Source organism: Eleutherodactylus coqui, chromosome 4 (genome assembly GCF_035609145.1).
Source record: "Eleutherodactylus coqui strain aEleCoq1 chromosome 4, aEleCoq1.hap1, whole genome shotgun sequence".
Lineage (NCBI taxonomy): Eukaryota > Metazoa > Chordata > Amphibia > Anura > Eleutherodactylidae > Eleutherodactylus > Eleutherodactylus coqui.
In genome coordinates this window covers 58,592,985-58,618,081 of record NC_089840.1, presented here as the reverse complement: position 1 = coordinate 58,618,081, position 25,097 = coordinate 58,592,985, and the positions used below count along the sequence as shown (strand labels likewise).

Sequence of the window (25,097 nt, the reverse complement as noted above, 5' to 3'; positions counted from 1 at the left end):
GTTTAGACAGCAATGTTCCACTGAATAAATATCCAGGATCGGGTTATTTCAGTGAGCGTCCTGGCAACGACACAGGCATCCTGGGAATTCATTTCATTTAAGTTGGATCAGATGGAAATGAAGAGGCAAAATCCTCAGCTAGGAATAAATTGGCAGCAGCCTATGACTGTTGGTATCCAGCTTTCATGTCTTGTTTGCTCATAGTGATTCGATGTACCAGCGATGAAAACCCTTTACTGTGAAGGTAACGGCTGGATGTACTCTTGGAGAAGTTCTTCCAAGTCATGAAGAATTTCTCAACGTTCTACATAGGTTTAGGTACAATATTCATCAAGTAGAAATATAGGTTGTAGTTAAAGGAGAAGTCCACCTCGATGTACTCAACTATAGATGGTGCAGGCCCTATAGGAGCAGTGCCTGCATTACATGAAGGATCAGTATTGTGCATTCCTCACATGCCATTTCACTCACCGATATTCTCCACATCCTACTTGATTGGAATATTGGTGGAAAGAATGTGAGCAGTGAAGTGGATGCCAATGTGTGTGCCCAACGGAATCTAAAGTACTCAACTATACGACATAAATCACTGGAGATACTTTGCAAAGTCTGTTGTTGACGAACCACAGCTGGAGGAAGGACTCATTAGTATCAGCATTTTGATTTCCTCTTTGAACAGATAGCAAAACAGAACAGCCCCAGTAGACCGATCCATTAAAGATGGGCATTTTCTATCCATTTGTTTCCATTTGCTTCCTTTTATATCTGTTTTGAACAGATCTACTTTTATTGTTTTGACTCTCTTACCTGCACATGCTCATTTCAGTTCTGTCACCCACTGACTATAAAGATTTCTCTTTTTTTTAATGGAAATGGTGCAAACTGCAGTACTACTATTTCCACAAAGCGCACAGAGTTGAACTGAGCATAACTAAAGCTCAGAAAATCCCATTGAAATCAATAGGACCTAAAACAAATCAAAAACAGTGATGTGAACGAGCCCTAAAGTATTTAATTCCGAGTTCACGAGTCCAAGGGGGTTAATATTTCTCTTTATGGGGAGCACCATGTAAGGAGTCTTATAGACCATGCAATGCTTCTTGGGGGAAAAAAAACTATGCATGCAGTGCTGAAATAATCCTTCACAACGCCAGCTGTTGGAAGGTAGCTACCTATGAATCAAAATCTAACCTACCTTCCTTATAGGGGGTTCTGTGGAAGATTATTCCATAGCTTATTTGCATAAATCTAACTCCATGCAATTTATGTAACACAGATAACTTGCCATGTAGCATAATTGCAGTTATTTTCCAGTGTGATGCCTCCAAATGAGATACAACCCCTAGTGACCAGGAGATGTAGTCTCATAATAGACCTGTTGTGGTCACAGACAATAATACGCATACCGGTAGCAACCTGCGGGAGAACAGGGCAGGAAAGCTTCACCCATAAATCTAGGATTAGTCAAAGAGGTTTACTCCCAGGCATGGTCTGAGTTGGGATAAGATGTGCTTGAGCTAAGGGATGGCATACGAACAAATAGAGCATTTGGTGTGAATGTTCATCGATTGAAATTGGTAAGTGGTAGATTTTTGGGTGGAGGTAGACTGTAAAGGGGTTGTTCCAGCAGAAAAACGTATCATCTATCCCACTGGATGGGGATAAGTGCTTGATCCATATTCAAGTCTAGTAGATGCTTAAATGGTCTAGTACCATTTACTTTTGTACCCTGTTATTCCCACTTTACACCTAGAGAAGTCTAGGAAGTGCAGTTAGACTACAGTCATGTAGTCTCCCTTTTCAGAGCGGGTTCTCCACCTTCCGACAAGTTTAGTTATCGCAAGAACTAAGGTCCCGAACCCTCTTCGTATTTTCTGCTCCCATTATCGCTGTTTTGACACGTTTTAGTCTGTCTACTTTAGCTCTACTTTTTAGTTTGCTGAAGTTGACGGGTCTGAACAGACATAATAGATGGCCTATGAGAAGCATATTTTTGTAATAGGATAAAATATGGGATGATCTAAAAACAAACCTAGTATATTGAACTCATATGACTTCATATGTGCCTCTCTCCATTGGCACAACCATTTGTTGTAGAACACATTTAGCTACTGAGCCGGTATCAGTGGACTAATGTTGTATGTTGGCAGTCGCTCATAATGCATAAAAGGAAACACGGCTTGATTCCAATAACGGCAGATACAGGAAGCAGTTTAAGGCTTCACTCAGCCAACTTCAGTAATTAATTGTTCATTAGACTTGAGCTTTGACATTTCAACAAAAGAGTCATTAAATTGGACCAGAGTCTAACCAGAGAAAGATGTTTTTGTAGCCCCTTGTGTTTTGTGGACACGGTGTTGACGTGATGCTTTTGTGTTTTTACAGAATATCGATATAACCAACTTCAGTAGCAGTTGGAGCGACGGCCTGGCTTTCTGCGCTCTGCTTCACACTTATCTGCCGGCTCATATACCATATCATGAGCTCAACAGCCAAGACAAGGTACTTTATTTTTTCCATTTTTGTGCAATTATTATTTTTGTGTCATTTTATGTGAAGAAATTTAATAAATATGATAGACTATTCAACTTAGTTCTCTCGATCTCATAGGCGGCTAACTTGTATAGGTACAATCAGTAATAGCTACTAGTACAGTACACATATGGATTGCTATCTGCCTGTACGACTTAATCCTTTCCAATCCACTGTCTGACATCTGAAGACATTATGATTTAAGGCTGTAGAGCTCTGATGTTGGAAGACGTCCGTCAGGGTTCTCTTACTGTATATTGCCAGCCTCTCTGTCACCTCATGCAGTACTTGCTTTAGCCAGCAGATAGCGCCGTTGTATAACTGCAGAAAAAGAGTAAGCCCCCTAGGAAAACCAGGATACAAATTGGATTTGAAAGGGTTAAAGGGGTCGTCCGGTTAATAATGAACTTTTAAAAATTAGATCCAAATTATTTAAAACAATAAAGTAAACGTTAATTACCCTCCTCAGCCTTGGCGATCCAGCGCTGTAGACCCATAGTTCTCCTGCTCTGTGTTGATAGTGGAAGTCAGATGACCATTGCCTGCCAATCAGAGGCTGCAGCATCACTGTTACGAACTCCTGACAGCATGGTGCCCAGAATGTGAGTGTTGATGCCAGGAGAGCAGATGGTAACTGCAGACTCTGATTGGCTGGCAGTTGGCACCTGACTTCCACTGTCAACACAGATTGTTGGGACTGAGCAGGGTATGTAGTGTTTGTTTTATTGTTTTAACTTATTTAGTTCTGATTTTAAAAAGTTAATTTTTAAACTAACAACCCCTTTTTACATCCACCTAGATGGTTTTAAAAAGTATTAAAAGCAAGGGTTAAAGGGCGATTGCCCATTTTTTGGGCAATCACTGACACCTTCACACAGGCAAATAATCTAGTGAACGAACATTCGGATATTCATTCCTGATCGTGTGCCTGTGTAAATGACCTTTAAGAGCAGTGTGCCATATTCATTACATAAATGCACTAATGGTGTACATGAGGTAGCGTAATACATTATACCTTATCTGTCCTTTTGATACATTTTTCAGAATTTGACTCCATTTTTCCAAATGCACAAATTTATCATCCTGAAACACTATAAATAAATTCCTCCAATTGTCTCTCTGTATCCTCTTCTAGACTGCAATTTAAATAAAACATGCACCTACCTAACATCTACTGCTCCAGCTATTGGAAATAGAGAGTCTTGAAAGTCTTATGCTGCCAAAGGCAAGAGGAAATTGTGGAGAGGGTATTAAGATGTTAATGCGGTGGTACATCAGCAATGCATGGCAGTTGTGTATGTACTGCGTATATATACAGCGAACGATCAGTGCATTAGAAACTCCTATTCAATAACCGGTTGATCCACCTTTTGGGGTAATCATGGCTTTCTGATGTCAGGGAACAGATTCTACAAGGTGGCAAACATCCTCCATACGCAACTCGACCCAATTTCCAGCATATCCGAAACATGTTGAATGGTGTTACAGTCTGGTGTGTTTGGGGACTCATACAGTGTAGAGAATTTATTTTTTTGTTCCTCCAACTGATCCGAGCTCAATGACATGGAGCGGTGTCCTGTTAGAAAGATGACGCTGTGATCGGGGTAGATTCCTGATGATATAGATGTAAATGATCAGCTAATCGCACCCTATAGTGTTCTGCATTCAAGGACTGTGGTAGGAAGACCAATGGTCGTCCTAGGCCATGCCAGGAAAAGGCTCCACAGACCATCACATTGCCACCACTGGCCTGTTGAACCCCAATAGTGCACCCATGGGATACAGCTTAATGCTATTTACGCCAGATGCAAACCTAGCCGTCCATATGGTTCAGCACAAAATTGGACTTGTCACTCCAGACAGCCTTCTGCTATATGTCCAAGATCCACTTTCCTGGGCCCATTCAAGACGTTGTTGGCGATGACATGGGTTATCAGAGGCATCCTTATTCGTCTTCGGCTATGGAACCAGGGCATGCCGCATGGTCATTGTGAAAATTTGTCTAACTTCCTTGCTGTTGTACTACTGGGTCAGTTGGTCCACTATGGAACGCCGTTGCTGAGATTGTAAATGCACCACCCAGTACTTACATCTAGGATCAACCACATGGGACCTGCCGCTATGTGATCTTCTGTCGAATGTCTGTCCATGGTTCAAACAGTCTTGGTACAGTCTGGTGAGGTTGGTGCAACTGTTCCGGAAATACTGGCACCACACCTCCAGGCACCAACATTCTGCCCACGGGCAAAGTCACTCAAGTCACCACGATTACCTATGACTGCCAAATGTTGCCTTCTGCTGCACAGAGGAGAGGTCAGTGCGTTATCTGAGAGCAGTTCTTGACGTGACCAACATGTGGTACCGCGTTACTGATCACAAGATGTCATGTGCCAGCTGTTCCTAATGCAGCGATTAGTGTGTACATACATATGTTCTTATATATGTATATATATATGCAATATATAAACCATGTCTACATATTATTTGTGCACTCACATATGATTTTGACTCTGTTTCTAATTTCATATCTTCCATTGGCCCTATAAAAAACATACCAATTTATTTGTGTAATATCCATTTTTTTTGCACACACAGAAAAAGGTTGAAAATGAAGACACAGAATGATTAAAATGTAAAGGAACAGATTTGATATTTGCTAAGAAAAAAAACCCAGGAGGGCTTTTTATATGCTCTCTGCCCAAATGGCGAGACACCTTTTTGTTTTTTAATAAAAGGCTGCCCGCAGGCTGGTACCGGTGTGATTAAATGCTTAATGGAAATGAAACACAATATTTGCCTGAGAGGATGTGTGCTTTGCAAGTCATATTTTCCATTTTCTGGCCATGCGCTGTGTACATTGCAGGCTTCTATTTAATATTATTTATAGTGGTTTTGTATTGAACAGCTACTAAATAAAACATTCGGGGGGGATTTGTGAACTGGAGGAATGTGGGCAGCAGCAGGGTTGCTGTAAGTAAATGAAGAGTCATAGATAGATATAGAAAATGTGTCTCTGAGGATAGATCCACATGGACAGGCAAAAGACAATTCATCTGTAGAGTTGTGTGCAGGATATGGCTTGTGAAGTGTATATGTAGTTGACTTTGTTATCAAATCCAACTAATAAAGCATGTTTTAGAGCAGCTTCATGCCCGCTGCGTTATAATCTGTGCTCATGCCTGTCACAACCACAGCCATGACATAATTTGTATGTGATCTTTCCCAGCACGAGAAACTAAGTAATCTTGTAGATATGATACCTTTTAATGGCTAACAAAAATACATGAAGATATAGCGAGCTTGCGAACTCCTCAGGGTTCTTCCTCAGGCATTATAATATAAATCTGCAGAGGCATGCATATATGATTGTATATCTATATCTCAAACTACTAACGACCACTCGTCTTAATGTATGTGTGTGAGTGCTTCTGATGCTCCGCCCCTGTTGTTATTGCTCCGCCCCCTGGTGACGCCATCAAAGTTCCTACAGCATATATAAAACACAGAGTCTGACCGACAGAAGAACAACACAGTTAGGGCTCTTGGAAGTGGAGGACAAAAATAACACACTGAGAATGCCACTAAGCCATTATTATCTCAGAAGACACAACTCAGCGGTCCTGACAGAAGACAACAACCTACCACCACCACAGAGATTCAGTGGACCTGTGGTGATGTCACTGCTGTGGGAGGAGCCAAGCTGTGTGTGTGACTTGTGGGATGTAGTAGAGCTATGTGTGTGCATGTACTATGTAGGAGAGCTGTGTACTGGTACTATAATTTCCTACACAACTCAGCAGTCCTGACAGAACACATTGACCTACCACCACCACAGAGATCCAGTGGGCTGCAGGACGTGTGGTGATATCACTGCTGTGGGAGGAGCCAAGCTGTGTTTGTCTTTTGTGGTAATCAAGCTACTGTGAATGGGATGTGCCACCAGAAACACTGCTACTATAATGTCCTAATAATTACTAGTGTGTGTGTGTGTATATATGTGTATATATATACACACACACACTTATGACAAGGCACAGACGTGGATGTGATCAATTTACACTTAAAAGAATACCACAACAGGATGAGTAGAGTAATGAATACTTAAATAGTCCACTAAAAAATATATGACAGTTTTATGGCCTCTAGATTAGTGTTAAGGGGTCACCAGGCCAGCATGTTATCTGGGCTATAGATTTCTCATACTTTCCAGTCAAGCATGAATTCTCTTGAAGAATTAAGCCCTCTGTTGAAAGTGCCAAAAGTTGTTATAAATTTGTACTCCCAAATTTTTCTATGGCTTTGTGATTTGAAATTGCCTTTAAGTATAATAACTTTCATGTGTCGCACACAAAAAGGAATTTATAGCCCCACTCTGCCCCATTAGTAATTTATGGCCCTGCTGTGTTCCCTTATTATTTTATAGGTCCTGTTGTTTCCCCCTTAGGAATAAATAGGCACTACTTTTCTGCCTTAGTAATTTATAGCTCCATTCTACCTGCCCCATAATCTATGGCCCGGCTGTGTTCCCTTGGTATGTTAAAGGCTCTGCTATATAGATCTCCCTATGTCTCCTTGGTCATTTATTGTCCCTGTGGTGCCCTCTTAGTTTTAGGACCCACTCTACCCTCTTAATAATTTATAGGCCCCGATGTGCTTTCTTAGTAATTTATAGGCCCCATTGTGTGCCTTTAGTAATTTATAGGCCCCACTGTGCCCCCTAAGCAATTAGACCCTACTGAGCCTTGACAATAAAATAGAATAAATAAGGCCTCCTTCCCACGAACGGATTTCCGCCGCGTAATTCGCGGCGAAAATCCGCTGCGTTGCCCGCAGCTATTAGGTTCTATTGAACCTAATAGCACAATGCTCACGATGCGTAATTCCACCGCGGAATTACGCACCGCGATTTCTCCCGTCCTCACCCGCAGCATGCTCTATTTTCTGCGGGTGAGGACGGGCTGTACGCACTGACGGCTTCCATTGCAGTCAATGGAAGCCGTCCATTCACGCTATCTCCCGCTGTAACCAGCGGGAGATAGCGTGAAAAAACGCTTTCCCGCCCACCGCCGAGCGTCATATGACGCCAAATGACGCGGTCCGGCCGTGTCACGTGACACGGCCGGCCGTGCACGTGACACGGCTGGTGACGCGAGGGCGGTGGGCGGTGACGGGCGGTGACGCGCGGCGGTGGGCGGGGAAGCGATTTCACGCTATCTCCCGCAGGTAAGTATAGGGGCTCTGGGGGGCGCCGTGACGGGCTTCACAGCGGAATATTACGCTGCGGAGCCCGTCACGCTCGTGGGAAGGAGGCCTAATAAACTCACTGACTTCTATCACGCTGCCATGGCATCCTCAATCCTCTGCCTTGGCCTCTTCTGGCTAGAGTCATGCAGAATGACACAGATAGCACATTGAAATCTCGCACCACCTTCTTGATAGAGAAGGCGCTGTGCAGAGGAACATTTAGCATTTAGTTTCCTGCAGTGTTTAAAGATGCAGATACAATTGATGTCTCAGAATGAGGACTGGATCAATCCTTTCATTGAGTGGGACCCCTTAGAGTCACTGGGTTTGCTAGGTGCCAATGCTGGCCCAGCAGAAGAGGCATAATTTACTCCAAGCAATACAAGAAGAACCACTCTAGTTGGTTCCTGAGCAAACTTTACTGACAAAAATACATGCCATGAACACTAGTCAGTAAAGTCTCTCAGAAGAGACGGCAACACCAACGATAAAAACGCAACTGCAGAGAGCAAATCACTACCATCACGGAACGTTAGTTGACCGGTCTAGGAACACGGGTTATGGATTTATATCAATGACGCAAGGTAATTGGATTCTCGAAGGTCTCACATTTTAGATTATGTTAAAACTTCTGGGCAGGTGATGCATCAGTCAAGTTTGGAGGGTGTTTCAATCAGTTGGAGTACAACCAATTCTCCTATATGCTTCATGTCCCACACATTAACTGTGGGATTATATTGTTAAAGGGAATGTATCATCAGAAAAACACATTTTTTAAATGGTGTTTTTTTCTAATTTTCCCAGGTCACTTTCTATATGGCAAAAAAACCAAACCCTGAAATCTTGCAGTTTTCACACTGACCACCAGGATTCACAATAGAACAGCACTTTCTATTTTGAACCTCTGACCGTGGCAGGGGCTCTCAAATGAAAGTTTTTTTGCTTGTGATGAGACAACCCCGTTACTACTCCCATCTCTAATGTCTGTAGCCGTGACTTCTTTGCTAAGGTGACTGTGCAAGGCTAAGAACAGATTCTATCAGGATAAATCAGGTCTTTATTTTTATAAAGTGCTGACAATGGGAACACAGATTTCATGGCTAACCTGTCACCGATTGCTGTGTTAGTTCTTAAAGTTTTAATATTTAATCTACAATAAAATATAGAAAGGCTTGAAAGCGCGTTCATAATAAAATGATGAAGATCTATATTCAGGCTATTGCATTGACAGCCAGCTTTGGAACAAAAGTTTTGCTGTCCTTAAAGGACAGATTATAAATTTAAATTGGTATTAGTGGAATTGAAAAAAAAAAAAGCTTTTGCTCATAAGGAACACGTAAAATTAGCATATTAAGGACAACAAGCTTAAACAAAAGTGTAGTAGTTATCCATTGCAACTAGAGATGAGTGAGTATACTCGCTAAGGCACATTACTCGAGCGAGTAGTGCCTTAGCCGAGTATCTCCCCGCTCGTCTCTAAAGATTCGGGGAGCGGCGGGGGAGAGCGGGGAGGAACGGAGGGGAGATCTCCCTCTCCCCACCCCCCACCCCCGCTCCCCACCGCAACTCACCTGTCACCCCCACCGGCCCCCGAATCTTTAGAGACGAGTGGGGATATACTCGGCTAAGGCACTACTCGCTCGAGTAGAACAATAAGTCAGGAAAGCTATAGGTGATTGCCGTGGCCTACATCTACACCCTTTTGTTTGGTTTTCCAGTTGTTAAAGATCTCTAGACTTACATGACTTAATGTATATGAACATGAAACATTTCAGTGTATTTAACAATACGTGTTCAACTACATGAATTGCAGTTGCTCCGTGTAAAGGTACCTTTAATTATTCTGCACTTAAACTCCACATAACATTTTATGGAACGAACTTTGTGGTTTAACACCCCTTCCCTAAAGAGCCTCATAACCATTAGACAAAAGTTGTCCCAACCCATTGATTTTGGCAGCACTGGCTGACTATTGGATGTGTATGGGATGGGGGTCTTTCAAGTTTTCCCTTAGGATTGGGTATGTTGAATTTCAATATACAATCCTTTTGTTCTTCCTGGAGATGATCCACCACCAAAGTTGACCAGCAGCAATTTTCTCCACTGTTCCCATGGAAAATGGCGGAGTCGGGAGTACTAGAAATAGAAGTAGTATTACTAATACTAGTAATAGAAATAGCTTTCAGCTGAATGACTGTTCATCCAAGAGCTGTGAAAGGTGCATGAGTATCTTAAATCTCCTCTATACAGCCACAAGCTCTTTCTATCTCCTACATTAGCCTTTACAATGGGAATTATGCATGTTCTGGCATCCACCAAAACTATTTTTGTCTTTTGCACCATCAGATAGTAAACTATGATTAACCTTTTCCAATCCACTGTCTGACGTCTAAAGACATTATGATTTAAAGCTGTACAGCTCTGCTGTTGAAAGACGTCCGTTGGGGTTCTCTTACTGTATATTGCCAGCCTCTCTGCTGTCGGAGCCTATCCAATGTGTCACCTCATGCAGTACTGGCTTTAGCCAGCATATAGCGCTGTTGTATAACTGCAAAAGAAGAGTACGACCCCTAGGAAAATCAGGATACAAATTGGATTGGAAAGGGTTAATCTCTGCAGAAGGCACATTATTCCCGCTCCACAATACTACAGTATGTCACGAAGTCCATACAGTTGATGTTTTCATGGTGAAGTAGCTGAACCAAATATAGTTTTGGAGATATGGTCTGTATATGTCCAGTAGCGTAAATATAGCACCATTCTTAACCCAGGCTTTCTGTTCCTCTTAAGGATTTTTTACAAAATGCTTGTCAGATATGTCATAAAATTCAGAATTTTGGGGCTCCTTAACAATCCTGCAAATGCGTTGGTTGTTGGCTTGACCTTCAATAGAAAGGTGGCATCCAAGAGCTCTTCTTTGTAATAAAGGACCCCTGATGAAGCCACATGATGTTAAGATATGCTTGAGGCATTCTTACTCTGTCTCTCTCAAACCACTTTCTTATCCTTTGGTGACATCTGTGTTCTATACTTCCTTATCTGGAAGAGGACTCACTTGTTCTTTTGTTTAGATTTGTTATTTAATTTGTATGTAGACTTTTTAGAGATTTTGTCAACCTTGGACTTGTAGTACCTACCACCTTACCTTTTATTCTTTGTTGGATATAATATATTATTGATGAGGAAATGTATTGGCACATTTTGTTATTCGGGATAGTTGTATGGGGTTGTTGCAGATATTTTTTACCTGTACCCTCTGTTTCTTCTTAGGGTCATTTTACAAGGAGCGATTAATCATTGGAACCAGCAAACAATGACCAAGTTGTTTTCCTTCAAACGATGTTTGATTACATGCGCGTTTAAATTTTTTTTGTCCTTTTACTCAGTCGAACATTGGTGTAGTTTTGGTGAGAGTGGAATAGTCTGTTGGGTCAGCAAATGACTGACCAATCACTTTTTATAAAAAATGACTGGTAAAAAAACTCCAATATATAGATTTTGGTCACACGTAACTTGTAAAACTATCCACATCAATACTGCAAAATACTGTTCTCCACCTGAAAACAAAGATGACTTCTAGTTCGCACCATAAGGTTTTTACTAGAGATGAGCGAGCACCCAAATGCTCAAGTCCGCGTTATTCGAGTCGAGCTTTTCGTAAAATTCGAGAGCTCTACTCAAGTAACGAACCCCATTGGCTACAATGCAAGACTCGAGCATTTTTGTATGTGGGTTGCCGGGTCCAGAGCTTTTTTTTCCCTTGGTTCGGTCTCTCTCTCCCTCTCCATCTGCCTGCCTGCCAGACCAAATAATTTCCAATGACGCACGCTGCGTCGTGGTGGGGAGGGGCCAAAACAGGCACGTCACAGCGGGCTGGAGCCAAAAACTGGGGCGGGGTTAAGCACGGCTTGATGCTCGTTCGAGTAATGAGCACCATCGAGTACGCTAATACTCGAATGAGCATCAAGCTTGGCAGAATATGTTCGCTCAACTCTAGTTTTTACCCGGTACGCCATTTCCGTAATGAATCCCTACTAAGCTTGGTCTGCAGAGTTAGATTCAGTAGCGTATGTAAAGTCATATGTAGTGTTAAGCAACATTTCAAAAGTTCGATTCGGCTGGTTTGTCGAATATGGGCAAAAAGTTTGGTTCGGTCTGAATTTATTTGAACCAAACCTGAACTTTACCTATACCCCTAAAACTGGTGTATAACGCTGTCTAAAAGCCATAAAAACTCTGTATAACAGAAGAAGAATTTTAGCAGGTTCGATGAGATCAACCGCCCGACATTCGTATTCGCACAAGGTTCAACTCAAAATAGGGTTGGACAGTTTTAAATCATTCAACACTAGCAACATGACTGGCATTATTGGGTATAACCATGTGTTTGTGAACAAAGAAAGTTGATCGAATAGCATTTTTCTCCCCAGGTTTTTTTTTATGTCATTGACGATTGTTAACAAAGAAATGTAAATTTTAACCAGATCTTTTACAAGCAATCTTTAGAAATCCTTACAAACTGCCCGGGTCTACCAGTCATTTGTCAAATATTTGCTTGTGATAGATGTAGTTTGGATATACAGTGTCTTCTGTATTCATGTAGCACCCAAACAATTACAGTATTTGTATAGCAGTAATGTAAGTAGATAATAAATCTGTGTAAATATGAGCACTTGAAATGTATGACGACCTCTATTGTAACCTTGGGCTTGCCTATATGCTCTTTCCACATTAGTTTATCTTGCTGGATAGCTTTCTGAAAGTGACTTGGGGGATGCATTGCTGCTGCTGTAATAATTCTGGAGGTTTGCAGTGTTCCTTGACCTGTTTTATCATATAGATAAGCTCAATGACACTTTGGATGTGACTAGTTTGTAATGTAGAGGATTTACCAGTCGCTGCTTTCAGTCACTTCTGTATTTTTTAGTCTGGCACGCATGCTTCTGCTGCATTGTTCCTATCCTGCTTGGAAGGAACATAAGGTGGCTTTTTGTTGTGTAGATACACTTTATGGGTTTTCATTTGTGCAGATCTGCTATGTAACACTACTATCCACGAAGTAGCATTTCTGTTTACTATAGTGGTCCATTTCTGATGCAGCCCTATAAATTGTAATTAGGGCCCGGCATGCACCTCTCATTCTCCTCCTTATCACTCACTATATCTGCTATCAATAGGATGCAAATTAAAGCAACCCTCTGGCTACAGGACAAAAATTCTGTCCTGAGACCAAATGAGGAGAGTATATTACCTGCTGACAATCCTCTCTGTTTATGTCCTACTAATCCACAGATTCGGAATCCTGCTTTCAACCCTTCCAAGATGGCCACTGCAATATTCTAGCTACCTAATGCACACTGCTTAATGCTCTCTGATTAGCAGCATTGATCACATGAGCAGTACTGGCCAATCAGAGAGCAGGTATAGTGAGTACATTGGTAGTCTAACATTAACTAATCCTCATAGTGCATTGGCAGACACTGTTGGCCATCTTCAATAGCTGAAAATGGGATGCAGAACCAGAGGGTCAGAGGGCATCAGCACAGAAGATCAGTAGCAAGTAATATAACTATCCCTCCGGTCCGAGGACAAAATATTGTCCTCAGACTAGAAGGTCGCTTTAAACATGTAGTTCTAAGTAATGAGCACCTTATAAATTATATATCTCTTCATCTTCCCTTATGGTTACTCTCCAAAGTATCTCTTTACTCCACTAAAAGCTGGTCATGCATATATTCGTTGTTGAATCATCATTCACAAAGCAAGATCCAACAGCAATCTAATGCGTATGTGGCCGTACCTGCTAGTCAGTCAGTCAAAGGAAACAAGGATTTGGATAGGTTGGATTTTCACCTGTACAGTTATTTTAATTTTCCAGATATCTGTCAGCAATTTATCTTCCTTCCCCATAAAATAGGTACAATGAGCGAAACTGAGGCTGAATGTATATACACTGCATTCGAATTCAGATTGGTGGAGTGTTGCAGTGATGGTTTAGCTTTCCGAAGTTTCTCCATTCTGCACACAAGATCTTTGGAGCTCAGCCAGAGTGACCATTGGGTTCTTGTTCTCTTACCAAGGGCCTTCTCCCCCAATTACTTAGTTTTGTGAATTGGCCAGCTCTAGGAAGAGTCCTGGTTGTTTGAAGCCTCTTCCATTTAAGAATTATGGAGGCCACTGTGGTCTTGGATCTTTTAGTGCAGCAGAATTTGTTTTCTAGCCTTCTCTACACAATCCTGTCTCTGAACTCTACAGGTAGTTATTTCCTCCTCATGGCTTGGTTTTGGCTCTGATATGCATTGTGAGCTGTGATCCACCTTATATAGACTGAATTTACCATAGGTGGAGTCTAGTCAAGATGCAGAAACATCTCAAAGATGATCCAAAAAAATGGGAGGCCCCCAGAGCTAAATTTCAAGTGTCATACCAAAGGGTCTGACTACTTATGCCGATGCAAAATGTTAGTTTTTGATTTTTTTTTTTGATTTACAAAGATTTGTATAACAAATTAAACAAAAGGGCAATCCATAGTTCAGAGGGAAGCAATTAATAAACAGAGAATACAATATAAGAAAATCGGTAGATCCAAAAGTTGTGCAGCTCCCAACATGAAAGCACTAAAAAAACGCCCCAGCAGCTGCTGGCATCCACAGAGGAAGACGCAGAATCAGAAAGAAATTCTGGTACGCAGTATGGAGGACCAGGCGTGTAGTGAGCAATAAATTTTATCACCATAGGACAAAGGGCAACGCGTTTCTGTGCTGGACCGGCACTGTACTACATTATCATTAATTATCTCATTATTGTTCTCATATGCTATTAATTAATTACGTCTGAATTATAGATGGGCCTTAATCGGTATTACTACTTGGTTCTTAGATACTTTCAGCCATTCTATTCTTTCATTTAGTCATAATATCCCTCTTTTCCAGGATTATTACATGTATCTTTTATTTTAATAGTTGGTATTGCATTTGTAGTGTCTCTTCATGTGACCTTTTGACGTCACCCGCTGCCTGGAACCGTGGGCTTTTCAAAATCTGCCCATATCTTGCATTGCCCTGTAAAACGGTCCGACAATGGTGCCGGTCCGGCACAGAAATGCATTGCTCTTTGACCTATTGTAATAAAATGTATTGTTCACTACAATCCTGGTCCTCCATACAATTCTTTCCTAAAGCTGCATCTACAGAGATTTCTAACATTTTGTTTTCACCTTCTCATTATGGGGTACTAAGTGCAGAATGAGGGGGAAAACTTTTTTTTTTTTTATTGCAACAACATAAAATGTAAAAAACATACTTGTCAATAGATATTTGTAGATCGAGGCAGCTTGATTCCTTGATAATTTATTTTCATGCTTGTCTTTAAGATTTCTCTTGTGCTGTACCCATTCTTTGTAAGCCTTTATAATTTCCAAACCTACAATCATATAAAAGTCTCATTTCCTGCTGCAGAGTTTTCTTCTTCACATTTTCTACATAGCTGTACATAATTCTTGACTTTCCCTGTATTACTTGATATCAACTTACTGCTGGAATCCAGAGAAGTTCTGAGATGTTCCCCTGTGTAATGCTTTGTGTTTGCATGTACGTTAAGTGTCAACAGAAGGGATAATTGTCCTTTAGGCCTCATGTCCACAGGGAAAAATCAGGCCCGCTACAGATTCTCCATGGAGAATCCGCAGCGGGTCCCTCCTGCCCTGCGGACATGAGGGCTGAAATTAGAATAAACTCACCTGCTGTGGGCCGTGCGTGTCTTCCCTTCTTCGCGGCCGGATCTTCTTTCTTCGGCCCGACGGATGTGCTCAGCACGGCGGCGGCGTGCCGCGCGCATGCACCGGGCACATACGCCGGGCCGAAGCAAGAAGATTCGGCCGGGAAGAAGGGAAGACACGCACGGCCTGCAGCAGGTGAGTATATTCTGATTTTAGGTCTCCCGCGGATCCGGACGGCTTCCATAGGCTACAATAGAAGCCTGCGGGAGCCGTCCGCGCGGGAGACCCGTACCTAAATGGAGCATGGTCCGGATTTTTTCCTGCACACGGATCCGTGTCTGCAGGGAAAAATGACATCCGCAGGTATTTAACTACCTGCGGGTGTCTAATGCATTCCTATGGGGCGCGGATCCGCGTGCAGGAAAAACCTCCTCCAGCAGTTTAGGAGGAGCTCTGTGCCTTCTGCAGGACAAGGACATTACAGATTAGGACGAACAGAACACAATCTACTTTAAAAGTCTGCAGTGCTGGTTCTATCAGCGCTGCCTATATGCTTTGTGTGTGATTTTAAAGCTAAGATTCCCTTTAAGAAGCTAGAAATACTTACTAGTTCGAGTTTAGTGTTAAGCCCCATTTACACGCAACGATTATCGCTCAAAATTCGTTCAAACAATGGCATATGAGCGATAGCGTTGCGTGTAAATGATATCAGCATTTACTGTTCGGCTGAACGATGATTTTAAGGTGAGCTTAAGATCCATTGTTCAGTCAGAGAGTAGATAACACAAACCGTAGGCTGATTACATTGTATTCAGCTGACAGCCAGTGCGAGAGCAAAGGAAGCTGAATGCAGAGCTCGGACCACCTGCTGTGTTCTGCAAACAGCACTTGAAAGCTCATTTACATGCAAATGAAGCTAATAAAGTGCTAATAGACATTAGTGTCCATTAGCACTTTATGCAAAATGATCACTAGAACTGTCAATCTTTCAATCGTTTGAAAGATAGTCTTTATGTGTAAATGAGCCTTTAAGAGTTGTGAACATCAAATGTAAATGAAGGGGGTTGGTCACTTTTTAAATAATTTTAAACAATGGGTTGGCAATATACTTATTTTGCACTTTCTAAAATAGTCTTTATTGTTGAAGTGTCCCTTTCTTTTGCTTAAAGGGAATCTGTCACTCACTTTTAGCCCTATAAACTAAGCTTATGGGTTGAAAAGTAGGTGACTCATGGAGTCTGGGGATGTAAGTTTTGTACTTAACTTCCCTGGTATCAGTGCTGGAAGCCGCAGCGCACTAAGTAGCCCACCCGTTCTAGTTTTAGAATGTGTGGATTAGTTAGCAGCACCTCTCAATATGTTGAGCGATGGCTTCCATTACTGACACTAGTAGGGGAACGATGGGGAAGGTAAGTATAAAACTTATCTCCCCAGACTCAATGGGTCTATTTTTCACCCTCTAAGCTTAGTATATAGAGTTAAAAGTAGGTGACAGAGTCTCTTTCAGCAGTAGTTCACAATTATTTAACACAAAGGCTATAATAAAGCAACATGGCCTGTTAATCTTACATGATGAAAACAACAGATTCTGATCTTTCTGTGACTTCCACCGCTTCGGCGCCAAGTTGGTTTATGAATCTTATGTCACTTCTCAATTGAAAGTATAAATATGACTAAGCCATATACATACATGTGAACTAAGAAAAGGCCTGAGGTCACTGCGGGCAATTAGTCAGCACCAGAGTTCAGTAAACACCCTGCTCTGGGACCCGTCTTTCTTAGCTGGCATATTGATGGTTTCCTGTGTGGATGCTGAGTTGTCAAAGCATATTCAATCAAAACTGAAATGACTAATTAGTACCACATAGTAATTACCATCTCCCCTACAACTGACAATATCTATACCATGATATAGATTGGACTGACATTTGGAAAACACCAATCTTATATATTATATTTTTCTGTTTTATCCCATGTTCCAACAATAAGTATCAGTATCCAGAATTTATCTTGTGTCTTTAGCAAAGCCATTTATTCATTAACCCCTTCTTGTCAGCCATATGACTACATATGTTCTAACTGCATATACGCCATATAGTTAAGAGACACATAAACATGCGTGGTATATGCTGTGTATGGAGTGGGCTCGGATACACGGCGGGTGTCAGTTGTGTTGGACAGCTGACAGCTGCAGAAAACAGCCGCAGTCTGATAACTCCGATTGAGGCTATCAGCCTTTTAAATGCCACTGTCAATTCTGACAGCATTTAAATTCTGCAATTAATCAAAATTTAAATGTCCCCGAATGCCGCCTTGCAATGAGATCGCAAGCTGCAGTCTAGGTCTTCTGAAGGCCCAAGGGCTACTATGATTGTTTGCCTATTAAGGTGTGCCTGTGGTACATCTTAATAGGATGCCTTTGAAATACAGTATAATGCAATACAATAGTCCCCAGTTGTCGCACCAAAAAAGTAAAAAGTAGTATTTATTTATGCATCCATGAAGGTCCAATTTAATAAAATATCACATTAGTAATCTCGCATGGTGAACGCCATCAGAAACGATACGCAATGCCAGAATTGTGCTTTTTGCTCAGCCTGCCTCTATGAAAGATTGAATACAAAGCAAATTAAAAAGTTATATAGTTGCCGATATAAACTAGAGGTCACCTAAAAAAACAAGCCCTCACAGAATCACATCAACTGAAAAATAAGAAAAGTTATGGGGGGGAGGGGGGGGGGATCAAAAAATGTAACAGAAAGCAAATTTTTAGTTTTAAAAAGTATTTTCCTTCATAGTATTACATGAACTATGGAAATTTGGGATCGCCATAATCATACTGACTCAAAGAGCAAAGAAAACTGGTTATTTTTACTGCACCATGAATACCATAAAAACAAAACACCCCCTAAAGAAGGTGCAATTTCGTTTTTTCCCATCTTGCCGTGGTTAGAAATAAAGTCTTCCAATATATTATATGGTACGTTTAAGTGGTACCAGTGAAAAATACAGCTCACTGCACAATAAATAAGACCCCATGTGGCTATGCTGCCGGAAAAATTTTAAAAAAGTTGTGATTTGTTTTTGAGAGAGGGGATACCAGGACTGCAGAATGTGACCCGAACACCAGTGGATCAATGACCCTTGGTCATGAGAGGTTAACATTTCAGACATTAACCATAAAGGATCAGATATATGAGTATAAAGGTCTTCTTGTTCTTCCCTCCATGTACACAAACAGTTTATTGCCTAATGTGGATGACCTTCATTAAAGGGGTATTCCCCTTGCAGCTTTTAATGCCTGAAATGGGAAGAGCCGACCCTCTGTTTCCGATCACCTGTTGGAAACAGCTAAGCTCTTCAGTCCAGCGCTGATTGTGTAGCTCTTATTGAAGTTAATGAGACCTGCGGATACAGTGTAGCACAGAGCGCTATGCTGTCTCCATAACTCCCCGAGTTACAGAGACAGCATAGCGCTCTTTGCTAAGCCGGTTCTATAGGTCTCATTCATGTCAATAGCTGCTTTCGTAGTTACCGGCCAGTTGGCAGATATTAGAACAGAGGTTTTTCATAGCCAAGAATATCTCTTTAACATGATTGTTTGACCCCATACATCGATCCCCGATTGACTGCACATCTCTCCATTTACACAGGAAGATGTGCATCCAAGTAGTGAGCAAATGAGTTGATCTGCTGTTAAACATTCGTTGGCTGATCATTGGTCCTTTTTACAGCCCGATTGTCGGACAGACAAACGTTCGGAGCAATGCTTTCCTTGGGCTATAATAATTGACCCATGTAAAAGGACCATTATCCTTGCAGCAGAATTTCATGTTTTTGAAACCATGAATCAGAGGTGAAGGGTCTGCTGTGAAGATGAATATTGGTCCAATGATTGGGCAATAACCTTCCTAGGAACATTTGTTTGCCCAACTATTGGACCATGTGCATGTGCTGCCAATCACCTGACGAATGACCAAGCCTTCGTCAAGTGATCGCATCTTTTATGCAACACAGAAAATCAACATTGTTGGCAACAATCCCCATGAAACAAGAATTCCGGAGCTTTTTTTTTAGAACTCTATTGTCCTGCTGCTCTGTTATTCCTCCTGAAAATGTATGGATAAATTGACAATTCGGTGTTGCTGTTCTTCATGTCCCTACACCCACCGACACACATGCTGTTAGATATCAGTTAATAAAGACTTTCATTGTGTTTTACTATTCCATACCATAGTTGTAGATAGTATGAGGACGGAGCGGACTGAATAGTCAGACAGTGCTCAAGCAGACTGGCAGCTAGGGGCCTATAAGTACCCTCCGTTACAGTGGATATCTGTCTAAAGAGGAGCAGATAAAGAAATTGATTTTATCAAGTTAATTGGCTGAGTATCCTACATAAAGCAATGGCTCTTTGTTGGTCAGGATGGTGTCTTTAGTCGTCCCACCTAGGGGCACAAGGTCTGTCAGTTACACAAAAGATGTGTAGGAACATTCAATATTGAAAAAAAAGACTAGTTGACACAATAGAAATACTATTGTTAACAATAGCAACCAATCATATGTCAACTAATTCTACAAGGTCTGATTGGTTTCCAATGATGCTATTTTCCTGTCTGAAGAGTTAACATAGGGTCAAATGATTTCCTTCTATTCACATGTGCTTTGTCTGTCTTTTGCATGTGATCCAAGGCAGTCTTTGAAAGGAAAGCGATCAAATAAAAAGACAGTCTTTAAATGTATATTTATATATGTACACCTTTAAAAATTTCTGATCGTTTGATTTCTATGCTTACATTGTTTTCCAACGCAACTGCAGACTGGAGGACTGAAATCTTAGCAAATTCTGTCACAGTAAATGAACAGCATTCACTGCCCTTCCACTAAGCTATTACATAGAGCTGTATAACAGTGCAAGGGGATGATGGAGGAGGGCAGAGAAAGCAACTATTCCAGAGGGCCATAATTCACTCGCCTTGACATTTCTCCTCTTATCAGTAGTGGGGGGAAATGGACCAGCAACTACTCAGAGGATGAGATACAAAGAAATAACTGTATAGTATTGAGTGGGTCTGGTTATCCTACACAGCCTCTAAAAGAGGAGTGTGGAGGGGGAGCTGAGCTTGTTGAGAAAGACTAACTGATCAGTTCTCAGTGCTAGGAACAACCCAAAATCAGAAACTTGAATGTAAGATAGTTTGCAAACCAAGTATGAGGCTTTCCAAATACATGAAAAGGAAAACTCAATGCAAAAAAGAAAACACATAATTGTATCATTTTCTTTCTACAGGCATCTAGTAAGAGATGTGTGAATTGATTTTTCATGAACAAAAGTTTGCATAACCTTTAAATATTGTCATGAAACGAATAATAAACCCATGTTGTCTCCATGTAGTTCATTTCTCAGTATCGGTGCCCATTTTTATAATAGCATTTAGAATGTTTGCTCATCTATAGAGTTCAAGTTCTAGTTTCATATTTTTGCACAAATAAAACCTGGATCCCATCAGAAGAAAGTAAAGGAAACATTGTGAAAGCTCTCTTACTGCACTGGAATCCATTCCTTTAATGGGAAGAAAGTTGTAGTTTGAAGAGATTTTCCAGAATTAAAAAAACTTAATTATGATGCTCATTACTTAAATCAGATAGTGTTACTAAAACAAATTGCTGCTGATCCCTTGCAGCCAAAACCACATTGCTTTGTGTAAACAATAGGCCTCATTTATCAAGTCTGTCCAGAAAAGAACTGGTCTTGTTCCTTCCTGCAAGCATTTACAGTACAGCTTTAATTTTTCCATGGAAATTGACGGAGTACAAGCTACTGTATAGGCAACAAGGTCACATTTTATGTTAGAGGCAAGTCATCACGTTACCGGGTGACCCAACCGCAGTGTCTGTAGCGTTAACGTATGTGACAGCTGGGTAGGACCTTGTATTGATGGCCCATAACCTGCAGCTATATTGGTTATATGCAATGTCCTTTACCCCCTCTACACACTTATTATTAGGAGTACTTTTTTTCATGAGAATATTTTTATTTTACGAGTAGTTCGGGCTACAGCTTAAATCTGACGTCGTGCATCTCATGCGTATAGTATGATGAAGGCCATCTCATTTATTTCACCATTATGTGAAGAGCTCTAAGTTGACGTAGGGAGTCTTTTATAGGCCATGTAATCCTCCTGGGGCAAAAAAAATGCAAATAGGGGATTGAAATAAAGTACCTTCTGAAGAAGACTTGGTTTATATACTTAGCCATGCTGTCAAGGCCTGTAAAAAGGTTGAGCATTGACTCATAGGGAAGTCACCTTCCAATAGGTGGCACTGTGGAGGCACTCCTTCAACCCCTATTTGCATACCTTTCCCCATGGCCTATATAATATTCCCTACATCAACGTAGCACTTTCCTCATAGAGAAACTTTATCCCCTCTTGACCCACATTTGGGTCCTGACCCTTCTCTGTACTGACAAGGGAAAAACAACATGAATGCAGATAGCCGGAGGATCCCAAGTGGCAGACCCCTGATGGTCCACTATTCTTGATGAGCTATCCTGAGGTCATCCATAGTAAAAGCCCGGAATACCTCTTTAATAATGCAAAAGTGTATTCCTTCTAGGGGTTAATATCTTTGTAGTACGAGGCACCGTAAGGCGTTGCGGAGAGTCTGTGTGCCTCCATACAAAGCCCCGTGCCCATGGCTCTGCTGTGTGCAGGACTCATAATGTATGTAGTAAGTAAAAATCTGGTCCCCATTATAAATAATTTCCATAGACAGAATAAGTTATAAATGATAGATGAATAACTCCGGAGTGTCTTCCCTTATTAATATCTCGCATTTCTTGTATTTTACAGAAGAGAAATCTAATGTTAGCCTTTCAAGCGGCTGAAAGCATAGGAATTAAAGCCAGTTTGGTGAGTACAATAGGTTTTACTGTCTATGTGAATATTGCAACCACTTTCCACAGACAGACAAATACAATCTTAGTAATGACCTGCAGCCAGACTCCACTAATACAGAATCGGGTTCTGAGCAACAGCTACACAGTAATATACCATGTTTGCTCAAAAATAAGACATACCCCCAAAATAAGCCCTATGCTGATTTTTGGCTATTTTCGGGGAGGCCTGAAATATAAGCCCTACTGCAAAAATAAGCCCTGGCTAGACTATGTAAAAAAAATACATTATCTAGCAGGCGCGGTCCAGGTCCCTCCTGCTTCTCTGCGAATTTCCGCAGCTCGGCCGCATTTCCTGCAATCCTTGGCCGCCAACAGAACATCACTTCCTGGTTGCGGCATTCATAAATCCCGCCTCCTTGTAGCGATCACTCTGATTGGCCAGCGAGCGCTGCTCTCAGCCAATAACAGCTGTCTCGTTGGTTTTTGCGAGTGCTGCATTGATTGACTGAGAGCAGCACTCACTGGCCAATCAGAGCCATTGCTTCCTGGAGGCGAGATTTATGAACGCTGCAACCACGAAGTGATCTGTCGACGGAGTGCAGGTCGCCGGGCGGCGCTACGGAACATCGCAGACCAGTGGGAGGGAGCCGGACCCGAAAAAAATAATATAATACAGGGTCTTATTTTTGGGGAAACGCGGTAGTATGAAATGTCTCTTTTGCTGTCAGGTTCATTTTAAAAAAGCATACAATCATATCTACATAGCTTGTAGCTCCTGTGCCTCCATATAATATCTGTACCAAAATGTATGTAATTACTCATTTATATAGTACATATATATTTCACAACATTGTACACAGATTGACCTCATTTACATGAGGGCTCATGACAGAGGCATAACTTGAAGCTCCTGGGCCCCGATGCAAAACTTGTAACAGGGGATGCAAAACTTGTAACAGGGCCCCCAACTATAATACTTTATTCATAGTACTGGGCTCCTTATATGGAGAAGAGAGGCCTTATGGGCCCCCTAAGGCTCCTGGGCGCCGGTGCAACCGCATCCCCTGCATCCTCTATAGTTACGCCTCTGGCTCATGATATACATTCGCCTATAAGTGTGGTAGGAAATCCATAAAAACTCCATACAGATGTTGTCCTTGGTCAGGTTTGAACTCAGTACCACAGTGCTAAACCCTAAGCCACCATGTTGCCTATCTCCCCAGCTGTCATGTCTGGGTGCCAGTAAAATCTCCTCACCCCCTTTAGCTATACCAACGAGCCTTAAATGGGTTGCTCCATGAACATGTTATTCCCATGGGAAAGGAGGAGGGGGAATAAAATATATGTCTATGTTATCAATGTTTCTTCTGTCTGCAGGAGCTCAATGAGTTGATGTTCACAGACCGCCCGGACTGGCAGAGCGTGATGCAGTACGTGTCTCAGATCTACAAGTATTTCGAGACATAAAAGGAAGGTCGGAAATAAGACGAGCGCTAGAGAGGAAGCACACATTCACTTTATTAATCAGGTCTATCTCAAGAGGAGCAAAGCTTCACTCTGTAACATCAATGGGTGGAGGAGACTCTTCTAGACGTTAAGTTCTTGGATCCTGGTGCTGACTGTATGACGTAGAACATCTCAGTCCTTACATTATCATGTGCGGGGATTGGAATGCTGCCCTCAATATACCCGAGCACCTCAATCATCAGCCTCTGGCATGGATACACCAACATAGAAGTCCTACAACACTGCAACCATGGTCCTTGTGAAGATCAATACGATGTAGTTCTGACGCTCCTGACCCACCAGGCTCGGGCTTTGGGGAAGCTTCAATAACAGCAATGACGAACATTATTTTCTGCAGGTCACAGAAAAATATATGTGCATTACCTGACAAGGAGCGGTGAATATTTGCCATTTAAACACTACTAGACGGATTGCTAATGTCTATTTCATGGCATATAGAGGTTTTGGATACTTCTGGAGGAATTACTGTATGTAGGTGAATGGACGTGTTACATCCAGGAGGGCACACCTATTTGGTGATGGTCACAAAATCTATTTTGCATGAGATACACATGTTCATCATAACCAAGATCTCTGATCCAGTCTAAAGTGCCAAGCTTTAGTAACGAAAACCTGTCTTAATGTATTAACCTGTTCACTACCAGCAGTCGCAACAAGAGGCATCATCAAAGCCGATGCAATGGAGGTGACTTTCTAGAATAACATATGCAATACTCATAAAGTAAAGGGATCAGTCATAATCCCGGTTCCTTATGTAACCCATGTGTCAGTGTTACCGCAGGCATCAGCCTGTGCTGACATGTCCCATTTTGGCACCTTGGATTGTTTTTGTAGAGCATAGCAAACTATTGTAACGGACAGGATGGTTATTTGAAATAAAGTGCCACTAATATTAAATATTCACCAGGTTTTTCTTGTATTTTTTTATTTTATTTACAGAGTTAAAAATAATTACCTCTGGATTAAATATCAACGGCTAATGTTTATGGTTTAAGGTTAATGCCCATGTACTGGTACTATCCTACCAAAAGGAATCAGACACCTGAGCAGGCATCACAGGTAGTATTTATTTCTATATGTTTAGTGCGGCTTCTTTGGCCCTAATGACGTGTGATAATTTCTACTAATGTCTGATGCACTTCAGCTGGTATTCCCTCTATTCATCCTGCAAATGTC

The 25,097-nt window shown here is 41.5% G+C and overlaps 1 protein-coding gene across 2 annotated transcripts in view; it reads left to right on the top strand.

Annotated features, from left to right (window-relative positions):
* The window catches only part of SPECC1 (sperm antigen with calponin homology and coiled-coil domains 1), a 234,889-nt gene extending 210,065 nt beyond the window's left edge, over positions 1–24,824 (top strand). For both annotated transcript variants that reach the window (XM_066599531.1, XM_066599532.1), the window contains 3 exons: positions 2,386–2,502; positions 22,348–22,407; positions 23,772–24,824. In XM_066599531.1, the coding sequence (XP_066455628.1) occupies positions 2,386–2,502; positions 22,348–22,407; positions 23,772–23,861 (267 nt within the window). In that variant the 3' untranslated portion in view covers positions 23,862–24,824. The remainder of the gene's footprint in view (positions 1–2,385; positions 2,503–22,347; positions 22,408–23,771) is intronic.
* The last annotated feature ends 273 nt before the right edge of the window (positions 24,825–25,097 follow it).